Source organism: Lepidochelys kempii, chromosome 2 (assembly GCF_965140285.1).
Source record: "Lepidochelys kempii isolate rLepKem1 chromosome 2, rLepKem1.hap1, whole genome shotgun sequence".
Taxonomy (NCBI): domain Eukaryota; kingdom Metazoa; phylum Chordata; order Testudines; family Cheloniidae; genus Lepidochelys; species Lepidochelys kempii.
In genome coordinates, this window is record NC_136381.1 from 182921774 (window position 1) to 182938120 (window position 16347).

The window sequence follows — 16347 nt, forward strand, 5'->3', positions numbered from 1 at the left end:
TTAGCTTGATCTTACTTCCACTGACGTCAATGACAGAACTCCCACTGACTTTAATGGGAGCAGGAATGGGACCCTTTACCATGGTCTCTCTTCTGTGCTCACTTATACCCATGCACTTCTCCTGACATTGTAAAGCACTGAGTGCAGAATCTGACCCCTACATATTTTAGGCCAGATCCTCAATTTAAGTCAATGGAGCTATGACAATTTATACCAATTGAGGAGCTGGCCCTTATATATATAAAGACACTTAAAATTAGCAAAATGTTGGTAAAATTTTCCTCAGTACTTATGGATGAAATTCATCATAATGAAGAGGACCTGCACAAAGCCCAATCCACCACTTGAGTCCCATTCAATCCCAGCACTAAACATGGCAGCAAAACTAATGCAAATCGCAGATCTCCATCTGGTGAGCATCAGCCTAGCTAGTACATCACTTTTAGCTATTATCATTACATCAGCTGCTTATCCATGACACCTGATTCCATGTACAAATAAATATAATGAAAAGTTGATATTGTCTCTAGTCTAAATTCTTCCAGATATCTTTACTGTAATTGCCCCACCTCAGAATGTTTGTCCTGCTTATACTGGTGCCTTAATCTAACTGACCGCAGAGGGCTGGTGCGCTCTCTGACTGAAAGAGAGGGGATGGAACATACATACTAACTACTCACTCAAGTCCCTCAGTTTAGGCCTATTAAATGGGTGTGAATAAAACCTCACAAGAGCCCTCTCCCCTGAGCTAACAAACTATATACCTCAGGGCACATTAAAGGTTTTCCCACCCCTTACCTGTCCATCTAATGCTTGTGGTCTGTCCTGGAATCAGTTTATGAAGATCTGAAGTTGGGCTCTCAAGAACTATTTCTGCAAGATCATGATTCCAGGTGTTGGCTTTGCAGAATGGTCATTGTAGTCTTTTCATTGCCAACAAACCTAAAAATTCTATAAGTCTCCAAGTTAAGCATGATCACAGAGATTATGCCTCCAGGATATGCAACAAGCTAGATTATTTTGTTAAAAGTTAAATTTGCCTCGAAATCCTTTCAATATACCATGGTAGAAGTAACTGGATAATAAATGAATACCCACAGCCCAGAGCTACAATGGCGATCATTCACTGGATGCACATGGAAAAATAGAACACATGATCTTTGGCACCAAAGACTTCAAACTGTGCCAAATAGAGCCTAAAATCACGTGGAGTGAAATGTACACTGCCTTTTCAGAAATATTTACGTTAATGAAGTTGTTACCGTGCCTGCTAGGACAAGCAGCACACCCTTTATCAAGTGCAGTGACTGAGGCCAGGTCTACACTATACATTTATATCAGTATAATTACGTCGCTTGGGTGTGAAAAATCCACTTTCCCGAGCAATGCAGTTAACTGACCTAACGCCCAATCTAGACAATGCTATGTTGACAGGAGGGCTTCTCCCATCCACACAGGTACCAGCTGTCGTGGAGCTGGATTAATTACACGGATGGGAAAAGCTCTCCCATCAGGGTAGCAGTATCTTCACTGATACACTACAGCAGCGCCAGTGCAGTGTCAAGGTCAAGATCACATACATGATATAAGAACTGATATAAGAAACAAATATTTGCCTATACATGTTTTCTCAGAAGCATGTTATTCTTATATAAATTTGGCACTGTGTGATGTTTTATTAACAATTATCAATGAACAGCTCCCCTCACCTAGCACACCTATTTAATACCTTATTAAAACTGCAATGACTTTAAAATGGTGCCTCATCTTTCTCTACTTACATTTGTTTAGTTTTTGCATTTCACTGATTTACAATCACTCCCCCAAATCCAAGAACTTTGGGGTGTGGGAACGGTTGTGATCTAGATCCAACCTTCATGGCTCCAGCCTATACCATATCCTCAGTGTGATGCAATGGACAGGCCATGGCTGGGGCTCGGAATCAGGAAACCTAGAAGCAGATTCACGCCTGCACTGGTGTAGACACTGGTACAGGGAGAGAAGAGAGATGGTTATTCAAAAGCTGGGGGGTGGTGGAGGAGGATTTCAAGCCTCAGCACATACTCAGGGCCTTTTAGGAATGAAAAAGTAATGGGATGCAGGTCTGCCCTAGCCCGTGTCCATGCCCTCTCCTGCCACCGATATGTCCCCTTGCCTCCAGCAGACCTGCTGCACTCAGACTGCTACAGAGGTGGCAAAATTCTGTGCCTGGGCTTGGCCTGAGCCTCCTCCATTTGGGACCCTGCTTTCTATTCTTGGCTTCACCACGGACTTGCTTCTGACCTGGGGCAAGTCACTTCACTGCTCTTTGCCTCCGTTTCCTCCTATGTCAAATGTGGATAATGATACTTGTGTCCCTCTGTAAGATGCTGGGAGACAGTGGATGAAAAGTGCTATAAAAGAGCTAAGTGTTATTAGTTACTATGCACTCTGCTGGGGTCGCTTGCCGTTATAGCTTTTAAAATATAAAGCAGACCAAAGAATATAAAAGAAAATGAGAGGAGCACGGGCACTATAAGCAGGGAGCCATTATCTCCAACTTGATCCTGAGGGACGGAGGAGGGGGCTCCTGACAGAGGTGCTGGAACAATTTGTATTGTGGGGGTGCTGAGAGCCACTGAACCAAACTGTAAACCCTGTGTCTGATGGAAACCACGTCACGCCAGGGGGTGCAGCAGCACCCCTAGTTCCAGCACCTATGGCTCCTGATTTGCTGGGGCGCACCTGCAGAGCTGGGATTGCAGGGGCAGGGCCTCAGACTGGGCTGCGTGGCTTTTTCTGTAGGGCCAGTTCTCCCTCTCCTGCACTAGCTCGTTGCTTTCATCCTAACTAATGCGGAGGCAGTAGCTCGCCCCCCCTTCGCCCCCACCCCGGGCAGCTTTCACCATCCCCGCCGCAAACCCTTTAAGCCGGTGCCCCGTTTGCAAGGGGCTGAGCTCAGCAGGAGAAGGAGGGGGCGCTGCCCGGGATTAGCCAGGCCCGGCCGCCCAGAGGAAGTCCCTGCTTTGCCTGCAGCGGCGGCGGGGATGGGAAGTCAAGTGAAAGTCAACGCAGGAGCTGCTGCTCGGCTCTGTGCCTCCCCTTCCCGCGGGCCGCCCGCGCCCGGGGCCCCCATGTCGCAGCGGCGGGGGGCGCGGGAGAAGGCGGAGGCCGCCGCCGCCGCCGAGAGGCGCCGCCGCCGCCACCACCACCACAAGCGGCCCAGGAGCCAGCGCGAGCCCCTGGCAGGCAGCAGCGGGGGCGGCAGGGAGCTGGAGCGGCACGAGCAGAAGAGGAAGAAGCGGGAGGTGCAGCAGATCCAGCAAATCCAGCACCTGGAGTCCTTGTAAGGGGTTCGGCGGGGGAGGGGAGAGCAGGCGGAGAGTCCCCGCCACAAGCCCCTCTCTGGCTGGGCTGGGGAGCTGCCCGCCAGTGCCCCCCCCCGTTGCTGAGCCGTCATTGCAGAGATGGGGCCTGCGCCGCAGGCCGCTCTCCGTTTTAGGCCGAGCCCCTGCCTCTGTCACAGGCTGAACCCAAACCCTAGCCCATCCCCCTGGTATCTGAGCGCCCCCGGTGCGTTTGCGAAGAAATCATAACACTCTGCTGAACTGGGTCCTCGGGAGGGCGCTGGAAATCCGGAATGAAACTTGAGGGCGGCATTTGTTGCTAGCTCATGTATTTGGCCTTTATAGATTTTATTTTATACATGAAAATTACAAAGGGGGTGGAATGGCCAGACTTATGGGAGTGGGACCATTTTATTATGTCACCTACTACTGGCTCCCTTCGAATTCTGGCTGATCCTTGCCAGTGGGGTGCTTCAAAAGTTTGATCTGGGTTTTTTTTTAGAGGCAATGGGTCATGCTCTACAGCTGCATGGAAATACCTCTAAACGTGTTGTAAAAGCAATGTTCATGTGCTCCCAATAAAATCCTGTATGGAAGTAACCCCATGTGCAGCCCAAGACCCTGTACTGTCAGGAACAAAGGTAACCAGGAATAATCAGTGTATGAAGCTGGAGTAGGAGTTTTATTTACAAAATCCAATGGGACCTATCCCAGAAAATGCAGAATCATTAAACTGATGCTATAGAGCTCTCTACACTGAGGAATCAGACCCATCGCTTTTTAACTTTGCTGCATGAATAATATTTTTATGGTCTCAATTTGGGCCATTGTCACACTTTGTGTTGTACATTTGGGCCTTGGCAGAGTGAGAGGTGTACCACTCTGTGGCTACTGTTGGGTCTAGTGCAGCGTCTGGTCGCTTTAGGGTCAGGGAACTTGAAGCAGAGTGGAAAACGTAGCCAGTGTTTCACCTGCGGTGCACAAGTCTTCTAGTGGGCCCCTGTGTGCAGTGACCTTCCAAATATGGCCCATTTTGTATAGAAATAGGTCCAGGATTTGTTGTTGTTGCTATGCCCACGAATTTCTCTGAACATTTTACAGAAGGCAGCCAGTCTGTCCATTCTCTATATACCTGTCCATGTGAAGATAGGTAAAATAATTCTGTCACCAGTCCTTCCCCCAACTCCTTCCCTGACTTTGTATCTGTCCTGTTTGTTTTTTAAGTGTCATTTTGAAAAAAGTGTGGGACCTGTAGTTTGGCAGCAAAGCATGATCAGCAGGATCCCTTTGGAGTGAATGAAAAAATGTACAATGTAGAAGACTTAAGATGTGCTGAATGATTCCTCTGATGCTGTAAAATATGTAAAATTGTTAGTCTCTAAGGTGCCACAAGGACTCCTCGTTGTTTTTGCTGATACAGACTAACACGGCTACCACTCTGAAACCTGTAAAATATGTGTGTACCTTAATTTATGAAAAGGGGGTTGAGAGGGATGGAAATATCATGGGCTGCAATCATAATTTAATGTTAATTCCTTCACAGTGGGAGTAGGGATTTCTTATTGTGAATTACTCCAGACAGTGCTTAAAGTGTTGCTATTGTTAAGAAGATGATCAAATGATACCTTGGCATTGAACACCCATGTGTGCATTGTCCCCATTGGTGTCTTCCAAGTCAGATCTGCCTACTGTATGGACAAAAACAAGTCTCTCTTTCTGCTGTCAACACTGCTGATCCAACATAGCTGCAGAACAGCCTCCTGAGCCATCAACAAAACTATCACTGATGCTGTCTTCAGATTAGTTATTGGTGATGATGAATGTACTAGAGAGACAGTTTGATTATCCTGTATTAGGTTGAGCTTGTAGTGCTGGCAGTAAGAAAATTCTTGCTTTGACATGGTCAGTTGAGCATACTTATGACACAGTGCTGGAAAAAATAAATATGGAGTGGCAAGATGTCATTTTCCTTACCATAGCTAGACTTTCAAGATGAGAGAGTTGTGAATTTCTGGCAGCTAGGGCTCAATTGGATGCACGAAGCATCTCTGTAAAGCAGCATAATGAAGTTGTCATTTCCAAGCAAACACACACAATGAAAGCATGTTTGCAAATTAGAGTGAATTGTGTGATTTGCAGAAGACATTTTTTTTTTGGCTGTTTAGAAACACCACAAGCATCACTTCACTCTGTTTGCATCTCTGTGTTGCACTGTGGCTGCTACACTTCTTAAGGAGTGTAATTAAATAAAGCTTTAAGCTAAGTACGTTTAAATTATATGAAATTTTTAATTTTATAGCATTGAACGGCTTTGTTTTGTCCATGTATATAAGTCTGATGCGAAGTTGTAGAAAATAATGTTAATACAACTCAGTGGTTTGAGCATTGGCCTGCTAAACCCAGCGTTGTGAGTTCAATCCTTGAGGGGGCCATTTAGGGATCTGGGGCAAAAAATGGGGATTGGTCCTGCTTTGAGCAGGGGGTCGGACTAGATGATCTCCTGAGGTCCCTTCCAACCCTGATATTCTATGATTCTATATTTTTATTGTTTTCCAGCTACGAGAAACCTCCTCCAGGGCTAATTAAGGTTAGTAAATTGTAATAAACGTTTGGTGTTTAAAAGAAATTGTAAACACTGGGTGGAATCCTGGGTTCATTAAAGTCAATAGGAGTTTTTCCATTGGCTTTTGGGGAACCAGATCCACCTTGTATGATTCCCTCTCTCCTTGCCATTAACATCACATTAAATTAGTATGTGATGTTTTGTAGAATTCCTCTTACCAGATTCAAAGAGTCATAATTTAGTGTTTGTAACTTAAACAAAAACTGCTGCATATAAAGGCTATTGTAATCACTATATTCAATTACAAAGAAGAGAAAATCAATAGAAGTTGAAATGTAATCATTGGACTAAATGGAACAGGAGGGAAGCAATTCAGCAAGAATATTCAGGCTTGAAGGGAAAAGTTAAGGGTAGCAAAAAAGAAAAATGAGTTAATGTTACTAAAAGGGGTTAAAGAATGAAGTTATTTTATGGATATAAAGGAGGAAGGGAATATAAGGGAGAAAGTAGGTCCATTAGTAAATGATGACATATACTTATACACTTGGGTTATTTGCTTTAAAAAAGGGTAAATGAAATAGGGGTTTTGTTTTGCTTACCATTTCTATAGGAAGATGAAACTAAGCCAGAAGACTGCATACCTGATGTACCAGGCAATGAACATGCCCGAGAATTCCTGGCTCATGCCCCAACTAAAGGACTCTGGATGCCATTAGGAAAAGAAGTCAAAGTTATGCAGTGTGAGGGCAAGAAGCATCCAAATTTCATTGGGCCTTTTTCTTTTATAAATCTTTTGACTTCAGGCAAAAAAATCTTGGCAATAAGTGACTATTCCAGATATATTGACTTCATATTGATATAATAGCAGCCAGTATCTTGAAGGCTTTTGTAGATTTGCAGACTGAATTTAATGGTTTGTTTCTCTTTACTGTACTTCAACTATGTAAAGATGTTTTCCATTAATGTTTTTAAACGGTTGTGAGCTGACTCAAGGATTCAGTTTGCTTCTGTTTTACTAAAGGTTGGAGATGTAAACGTTATGGACACAGAACAGGAGATAAAGAATGCCCATTCTTTATTAAAGGCAATCAGAAATTGGAACAATTCAGAGTAGTAAGTACAAATATTGTAATATTGGTTGTATTTTTCATTAATGATGATGGCTAATCTTGCTAGTGAAAAGAAGTCTATTAGGTTATGGTCTATAAAGGATTTTCCGCTGTATCTAGTATCATATTGATGTTGAAACCTGACCATAATCCTCTTATTAGAGAAAAATGTCTCTCTTCGTACACAGATGTGATTGAATATATTAGTAATTTGCAGAAAACCCACTCTTTAAAAGGAAGATAATAATTATTTGCATATAAATTATAAGTCTGCAAGAAACTTTCAACCATTATATTTCATTAATCTTTTCAACATCAGTTATTTATGATTAAATATCAATGAACTAAAGTTCTATTAACAAATAATCAGCGGTGAGTTGCCCAGGTAACATTAAGAGATTTGGAGTACCTCTCATCAAATGAGTTTGTAGGCCAAGCTATGAGGAGCCACAAGAAAGTTAGGAAGTTGTTCAAAGAGTGAATAATGCAGAAATTTTAGAAATACCTTATCTGTAAAACTCCCATGTAATTTGGCATACATTTCACAGAAAAATTCTATTCTGGGATAAGATAGGGTATGTAAAATTTCAGGGGGATTGTTTAGGTAGAAATAGGAAGGGGCAGGGTTGGGAATCAAATTTAAAATAGGAAGCTAGCTTCTTCCTTAACTGTGGATGGACAAAATGCCTTCCATATATGGGATTTGAGTGCTGGTGCTTAGTAGGTATTCTCCTTTATGCTAATGTATAGGTGTCTCTGCAATACACTTGACCATGGAAATAGTGGTAGAGAAAAAACTGGAAGATTATTTTTATTACCATAGGGCCTAGGAATCCTCTTTATAGACCAATACCCCATTGTGCTTGGCGCTGTACAAACACATGCCTCCAGAAGCTTAGCCAAGAGACAACAGAGGATATGATACTGACAGATGGAGTATGAGGAAACAATGAGATGATATTGTTCAACATGGGAGGCTGTGTTTTAAGCACACCAGTGTACTAACTGTGGTCAGGTTGTTTGAGGCATCACAAAAAAAAAAAGGGTTTTGAAGGAGGATAATGAGGAAGTTTTGCAGATGTTTACAGGGAGCATCTCATAAACATGAGAGGCAGCATGGGAGAAAGGACTATGGTGTTTGTCTGCAAATTTAACAAGTGGGCAGTGGAGGCTTGCATCATGGGCTAATCAGAGATGGGAACTGACACCAGTGAATGAGAGATGATAGAATTAGGGTGGAAGAACATCCTGAAAGGGAAGACAAGCCACTTATGTTTGAAGCAATAAAAAAGAAGGAGCCAGTGGAGGGATACAAGGAGGGACGTGACATGGTCAAAGCAATGAGCTAGGAGAATTATCTTTGCAGCAACATTCTGAATGGATATTAGTGGGGCAAGATGGCCTTTGTCAAGGCCAGAGGAAAGGATGTTGCAGTAATCAAGATATGAGATAAAAAGAGCCTGAACAAGAGTTGTAGCTGTGTGGCTGGATCAGAAATGTCATGTTTTAGAGAAAAGAGATCTGCAAGATTTAGACATTGCATGGATATGAGGACCTAGAGGGAGGTCTGAGTAGAGGATGATATCCAGGTTATGGTTCTGACTCACAGGCAGGATGTCAGTGTTGTCCCCAGTGACTGAAAAAGGAAGCAATGGAGAGGGAAGGTTCAAATGTGTTAGAGGCATATTTAAGATTATTTCAGGAGTTCAGCAGAAGTTCTAATTTATTTATAACCAGTTTTATGTCTCATATCACCATAATAGTTGAGCATCTATAGGAGATTTGTTGTGGGCAAGGAGAGCCCTATGCAGTCAGCTACATAGTCTTTGGATTAGAGTTGCATAAACCTTTTCTGATGTCAAAAATCAGCCTAAATTCATCAAAAGGTTTGCAATAATGTCAGTGCATCATTGTGAATTGGGAGTTTGGGATTAATTGGGACCCTTCTATTGGAATAATCGTTTATTGTTGGATTGGATATTTTAATGGTAGGAAAGCATAATAAATATATGTGCCAATGATAGTCTCTTTTACTGATATTGGGCTTTCAATTTCCTCTTTTTCAAAGGCACATGAAGACCCTATGTATGATGTAATAAGGGAAAATAAACGCCATGAAAAGGAAATGAGGTAAGTATGTCTTTGTAGTAAATAAAAAAAATAATAATGTAAGACTTTAATTTGATATTATGCTGTGAAAATTAGATTGTATGGGCAAAATTTCCCTCACTGTTCAGCTCATCACCTCCAAACAAAAGTTAATGTTTAATGGTAAGCTTTGTATTTTAATAAACAGCTAATGCAGAAGAGGAGATGTCATTTGTCCCTTCTTAATAAATACTTGCTATTTTACTTGCTTCTCGCTCATAAATTGAAGTGATTTATATTTAATGATTCCTAGAACTGCCTATTCTAAAAATAGACATGTTCATTTTTGCCAACATTTTCAAACCTGGAAGGCTCCTAAATCTATTTTTTTTATGTCTTTAGTAAAAGTGGTCTGATTTTTAAAGGTGCTGGGCACTCACAGCTCCAATTTACTTCAATGAGATTTCTCAGCAGTTCTGAAAACCAGATTGGTTTTATTTAGATACCTCTGTAAGGATTTAGGAAGCGAGCTTTAGGTACCCATGTTTGAAAAATGTGGCTTTTATTCCTACTGTTAAATCGTTATTCAGTAAATAGGACAGCAGCGTTTAATTCTCTTTCTTGTTCCTTGCACTGGAAAGCATCACTGATGAGCAATGTGCAATCAACATTTGAGCTTAAGGGGTAGGGTTCAGTATAGTTGCAAGTGACCAGTTGCATGTGTTTAAAAAAAATACACACCAAGTTGAAATGGATGGTATCAAATAGAAGTAATCAAGCAAGTAAGGAGACTTTCCTTATCTGTTAAGAATCCATCTTAGTATGGAACTAAACAGGGGGGACTTTTGCCAGAGAAATTACCTGTTTTGCTAAAGGAGAACCTGCTTTTTATGTCCGTGATACCAGTGACGTCCCCCTCTTCATCATTGTAACAGAACCTCATAATTTATTCATCCTGGATTCCCCTGCATGTCAGTTAGTGGTAGTATAAAAATTGGTATGGGGGCATACTGATGGCTGTTGCCTCTGAGTACACTGTATACATATTAATATAAAAACATCAAATAACTTCTTTTGCTGGGTAGTAGTAGAGGCCCTCCCCTTATCAACCACCCCACCCACATGATGGAAAAACCCTTGAGTTGGACAAATGGCTGGCTGAAAATGGGAACTCACAAAGCCGTAACTTGGACTCTGACTTCACATTGAAGGGAGTGATTTGCATAGCCGGGGATCCTCCCCAAAGAGAATCTGGTGACCAGTTCTCACAAGTCTACTACATCATTCACTTTTTTTTTCGGGGCCGGGGGGGGTGGGGGGGACAGCATACTACTGCACACATGGAGAAAGGATTCTCTTTCACATTAATTTTTGTGTATTTAGGATACAGCAATTGAAGCAACTGCTGGAAGACTCTACTTCAGATGAAGATGGAAGTAGTGGCAGCTCCAGTTCCTCAGAATGTAAAGAAAAACACAAGAAGAAGAAAAAGAAGGAGAAAAAGAAAAAGGAAAAAAAGAAGAAAAAGAAAAGAAAGCACAAAATCTTCTAAATCAAATGAAAGGTCAGAGTCTGACTGACAGCAGTCACCTGCTAAGTGCTTCTTGACCCCAGATTGTGAACTGTAAGGAAACATCCAAAGAACGAGGAAGAAACAACCAAAAAGGGCTTTGTAATAGTCTAGGAGAACATACAAACGGGTACGTCTAATGTCCCATTTGTGCCATCCTTTTCTGCCTCTCTGCAGTGGTGCACTAAGCAAGGATGAGCTCAATTATGGCTGTTTAACAAGGAATGGTTTTACTAGAGCATACCTATGTACTGTGAAACGTTGGATAATGATCATCTACCTTGATGGTTGATAAAACCTCTGTTATGCTGCCACCTGTTTTAAAAAAACAGCCACCCCCTCAGGGACCGCTTACATATTTCAGCGGAGCCCTCTAGTGAGGTAATGTTTACCCCATAAAACAATTTAATTACACACAGAGCTTCACTGTAATGGGAATTGCAGTTTGTACTGTGCAAAGCATTGAAACATGTTAGGACTTCCCATTTACAGCAAACAACAATGGGTGTTGCCATGTCCAAGCTAACTGTAATCAGGCTGTACTGTATCTTCCCCGCATGCTGATGGTCACTCTGATCATCCCATGATTGGCAGCTGGCAAGGCTTTAAAATGTGTGACATAAGGAAAAACCTATTAATGTTAATGAAGGGGTTTTACTTTCAGGCAAAAGTGTATTGTTAGCAGGGTTTATTTTTATTCACTTGAAGAAAAGCTCAGTTCTGTAATTTCAACATTATTTCTGAGCCCCACTCTACAACATTGACCAGCACCTACTCGTTAAAATAATCCTCTGAACTGCAAAATTGGGCTCCATGTGTGAAAATCTCTTGCTAAATAATAATAAAACTCTCCCACTAATTTTGCTGACAAAAGCTACCATGTTAGTTGCTTAGAAAGGAGTTTTCATGTTGGAAATGGAATGGGTAACAATGTTCTTCTGAGCATGGTTCACTATCTGTTTTGTATTGATACATGTTTGTTTCTAAAAAGGTTTGGGGAAGTAACTTTAAACGTGTTTTAATTTTACATATTTAGTAAAATATTTAATACAGTAATATTTTGTGAATCATTGTGAATACGGAAAAATATAAAGGATATTCTTGTATCAATATATGGAAGGAATTCCAGATGTTTTACAAGTGTATACAGTACACTTGGTACTATAGAAATGTAGCAAAGAAAAAGCAGGCTGGACACAAGGATACTTTGGTCAAGGACATGAGGACAAATGCCTCCTTTTACAAAAAAGGTCCATGGGATCTCTAATAATCTCCCAAGGCAGACGGGACTGGAAAGATCTGTACAACAGTAAACAGCATAATACCAGATATATCTGCCCCTGCAAGATGAATGGCTAGACTGATCTCACTGTGATGTGAACCTATGGTTGCAGGAAGTCTAGGTGTTTAAAAGTAACCTGCAAGAGAAAAAGGGATTTGTCCTGTGGACTCTTTGGAACTGCTTTATGACAATGAAAGAAGCCCTGAAAAGTGTTTTACTTCGAAAATACCAGAAATGTCAAAGCTGGTTTTTCTTTGTTTTGTGAGAGACCTCAGATATAGAATTGGAGTTTTCCCTCATTGGGAGGAAAAAGGTGTGTTTAAAACATGAGCTTGGACAAGGCAATTGTAGCTGCCCAAGGTAGACTCAAATGTAGGCTCCCCATTAGGACTTACACTGAACAGCTATCACATGGTAAAGCCTTGTTTGGGGCAAGCGTGAAATCCTGACAGTGTTGACTTTGGTGGTGGTTGGATTTCACCCTAACACTTTAGTACAGGTTAAACCTGCACTTCTTCTTGGCATGAAAGCTTTCTGAGCCTATAATGGAAGGGGGTGAGAATGGTGAACTTCTAACAAAATACTGTTTTTTTTCCCCTCGTGCATAATTTTCAGGCATTGGAGTTAATTGTTTAAACAATCTGAATAAATATTGAGAGGGGAAGTATACTAAGTAGGTGAAGTCTGCATAAACCTGCTATTACCGTTCTTCCAGAAACATACTGTGGATGACTGGAAACAGGGTTGAAAAAACCCTACTTAGAAGAAGAGGCCTGTACTTTTTTCCTTGCTAGATTTTTATATCAACAGAAGCAAAGGGAATAAAAATGGGGACAAATCCATTTCTTCTCCTTTACAAGACATCCTCCAAATCTAAAGTATAGACCATGTCACCGTCATCACAACTGTGCATAATCCTCTCTTAAATCACAGCAATGTAACTTTTTAGATGACATTATGTGTATTCTATATTAAGTCCCAGACTGTTCCAAAAGCGGCTACGGAGTATCTTCTCTAATAGTATTTAGTAAACAAGTTGTTTATATGCAAAGTTAATGTTACTTATTAGTGACTATCGACAGTTCAGGAATGCTCTATGGAAAGGTAACTGTGACAGCTGGCTAAAACTGCAGTTTCTTTGTCAGTAGCCTTGGCAGTCGGAACTGCCTGAGATTTGGCTTGATTGATCTCCTTCTTTACAGTGCTGCAGTGGAGATACAAGAATGGTCATCAGAGCATCCAGTTGCTTGCTTGTTTGCAGCATGGTTGAGGGAAGGTGGGTATGAGAAGTCACCACACAACAAACAGGTTCTGGGAGATGTCTTGCAACAACTCCATAACTTCCTACCAGTGCTACAGCAAAGCCAATCTTTAAAACGTAACAGAGGCTCTGTGGTGGTTATTGCATCTTTCCTTAGAGTTTTTGCTTGGAAGTCTATCCTGAAAGCCATACTAAGGTTTCTTTATAAAACTTCTTCCCATTAATCCTTAATGTCCCCATCCCTTTCTGCTACTTCCTTGGGTATTTATCTTTCATAGAGGTGGTGCTGGTTGCCTCTCTTTTACTATAAGGGTTAAGCTTTGTTAAACATTTATTTTTAATATTTTTTCCTTAAAATATTTAGAAAGATTTTTACCTCTCGCTACACGTACTTTTTAAAAAATATCTTTGGCCATATAAACTTATCAGAATAATTATTGTTCTGTATGCAAGTGAGAATGTTCTCCCTGTACATCACTGTGGAACACTTAATAGTGATGGAAAAGAAGGGGCTCACTGACCAAACAATTGTTACTAGGAATCAACAGGTAGTCCTTTCTAATGTGATTTCCCCCTAAGGATGTGTTGTCAACCCACTACTATTTACAGTTTTAATCAGTGACCTGGAATATATCATAGTTACTGATAAAAAGTTCATACATGATACAGAAGTAAATAATGAGGATGACAAGTCACTGCTGCAGAGTGATGTGACTCAAACACGTTTTAATAGAGTTAAATGAAAGAGCTTTACCTATAGGAATAGAGAACATAGTATTTACAAGGTAGGGAACTGTATTCTTAAAAACAGCGGCTCAGTTAAGGATATAGGAGCCACTGTACATAAACCAAACATGAGCTTCTAGTGTGATACTGTGACAGGGTAAACAGGCTGCTGTAGACAACATGACTAATATCACTTCCTGGACTATAGCGTCTATGCTTCAAAAATGATAATTTGGAGCAGGCTTAGAAGAGCAACAAGACTAACTTCTTGTCCAGGAAATACAATGCAAGAGGCTACAGCAGCACAATCAGTTTATTGAATACAAAGTTAAGCGGCAGCTTGAGTGCAGTTTTTATATACCTATACAGGGAGAAGATGTTCGATACGCCCTTAGCACATGAAGTCTAATGGATGAAAAATTAAGTCATGCAAATTCAAACTGAAAACAGTATAAGTAGGCATTGTTACTAATTGGCAAGGTATGTGGTACATTTTAGAGTTTTAAAAATCAAAATGGGATGTCTAAGATTCTCCAGTTCAATCACAAGTTGGGCAAAAGGCAGGTTTGGTATGCAGGTCAGAATAGACAACTAATGGTCCTTTCTAGCCTCGGGAGGAGGAAAAAAACCAACAACAATTGAATTGTTCCATAAAGTGTTAAACTGAGAAACCAGCATCTACCTTTGATTAACCATTTACTTATTTAAGGCACTTGACATCTTGCTAATTATTTACTTCAGAGACTGAAGCTTTTAACAAGTTTCTTGCCTCCAGTGCATGTAGATTCTGGTTTATCATGTTACTTACGAGTGCTAGAATTATGAAACATTTACATGACTAGACAAATCAAGAGGAGTGTAGCTATAACATGTTTACCTGCTCATAGAGCTATGAGTCATCCTAGCAAACTTCCTGGTCTGATTATTTAGTTAAATATTTTTTCCTCCTGACCTGTTGTGGCACTACTAGAGAGCTGTAGAGAAGACAAAGATGTTTGGAGCAGGGATATCTATGTTCTGTATGCACTGACAAGATTCGAGCATAACAAGCTACTGAAAATTCAGTGAGAGGTCAGAGATGACTTTTGACATTCCAAAGTAGTTGATTAATAGCCAGCTAGCACAACAAACCAGCTACAGAGAATATGTGCTGTGGAAGAACTTAGTGTCTTACATACACCTGTCTTTCCTTAGCAGATCGATAGCATGCAAAGAGTATTTTTGTAAGTGGTTCTTACATTCTCTGTATTTAATTGAAACAGCTGTAGTTTGATCTTTTCACCCAGCTGCTAAGAACAAACAATTCTTAATCAACATTGAAGTGGGAGAAATTATATAACACCAAATATACATAAGAATTCTACATTCTGAATGTGAAAATGCAGAATTCAAATTTGACATGTCAAGCCACCACTGCCATAAGATTTGGTGATTATACCCCACCCACCGTCTGACAGAAGATTTAGCTAGCAACCCATAGCTTTTAGAAATTGAGTCAGGCAACAAGTCTGTCCAACAAGATATCCAATGATGGAATCTCAGGGGTCTGTTTGATCCTCCTTTGCCAAAAAAGGGGATTTTTTTCCTTCAGCGGTCCTACACGTGTAGGGTTTCTTGCATAGTCTGTTGAAGTCCCCAAAAGTAAAATGCAACAAAGCGATAGTTATAAGCCTGTATCTGAGTCACTACTGCCTAAAATGGCAGTATAGAGAAGTCTGTACAAACAGGCTGTTCAACTGATTTTCTGACACTAGAGTCAACAAGGTGATTTAACAGACACACCAAGCTCGTTAGGTACCTAGCTGAATCAGATACGCTTCAGAAAGCAGTAGAACAGGGGTTCTCAAACTGGGGGTTGTGACCACTCAGGGGGTTGTGAGATTATTACATGGAGGGGGGGTTCCCAAGCTGTCAGCCTTCACCCCAAACCTTGCTCTTCCTCCGGCATTTATAATGGTGTTAAATATATAGACAAGAGTTTTTAATTTATGGGGTGGGGGGGTTGTACTCAGAGGCTTTCCATGTGAAAGGGGCACCAGTAGAATTAATTTGGGAACCACTGCTGTAGAGGAACATCTAGTTTGGCAGGGTGTACTTCATAATGGCTTTATTCTGAACTGCTGCAATTTTGGTCCATAGCCACACTAGCACAGTTCTGAGCCATTTAAATTGGAAGGCCCTCGGTATCTCTTTTCCACATGTATCTACTCAGCTCTCAGAATCTACTGCATCAGAGATGTTTTGAAGTACCCCAGTAATTTGTTTTATTCCCATACAGACTGCCACCAAGACCGTTCAGAGATAGGTATTTTAACATGCAGGGAAGCTACTTGGAGTACATGTATAGGGACATGGCATTTTACAGCGATGCCAGAATTAAGTCATTTTTAGGATAACAAGAGAACTTAAGAGGTAAAGTGGT

At 41.0% G+C, this 16347-nt stretch overlaps 2 protein-coding genes across 12 annotated transcripts in view; one reads left to right on the forward strand and one right to left on the reverse strand.

Moving 5' to 3' along the window:
- Positions 1-3460, reverse strand: part of FKBP9 (FKBP prolyl isomerase 9) — a 58240-nt gene extending 54780 nt beyond the window's left edge. For 6 of the 11 annotated variants that reach the window (XM_078851705.1, XM_078851706.1, XM_078851704.1 and 3 more), the window contains exons 1-2: positions 2284-3454; positions 1782-1986 (exon numbers count right to left, since the gene is read on the reverse strand). The gene's annotated coding sequence lies outside the window, so the exon portion shown is untranslated. Of the gene's footprint in view, positions 1-1781; positions 1987-2283 lie in introns of all 11 variants that reach the window. The other 5 variants (XM_078851708.1, XM_078851707.1, XM_073332944.2 and 2 more) reach the window with 4 other exon arrangements.
- RP9 (RP9 pre-mRNA splicing factor) lies at positions 2950-13119 on the forward strand. The gene is given in 7 exon segments (XM_073332958.2): positions 2950-3325; positions 5883-5913; positions 6500-6629; positions 6911-7002; positions 9067-9128; positions 10470-10626; positions 10628-13119. Coding segments are annotated over 7 exon segments (810 nt in total). The 5' UTR covers positions 2950-3026; the 3' UTR covers positions 10667-13119.
- Positions 13120-16347: the final 3228 nt, after the last annotated feature.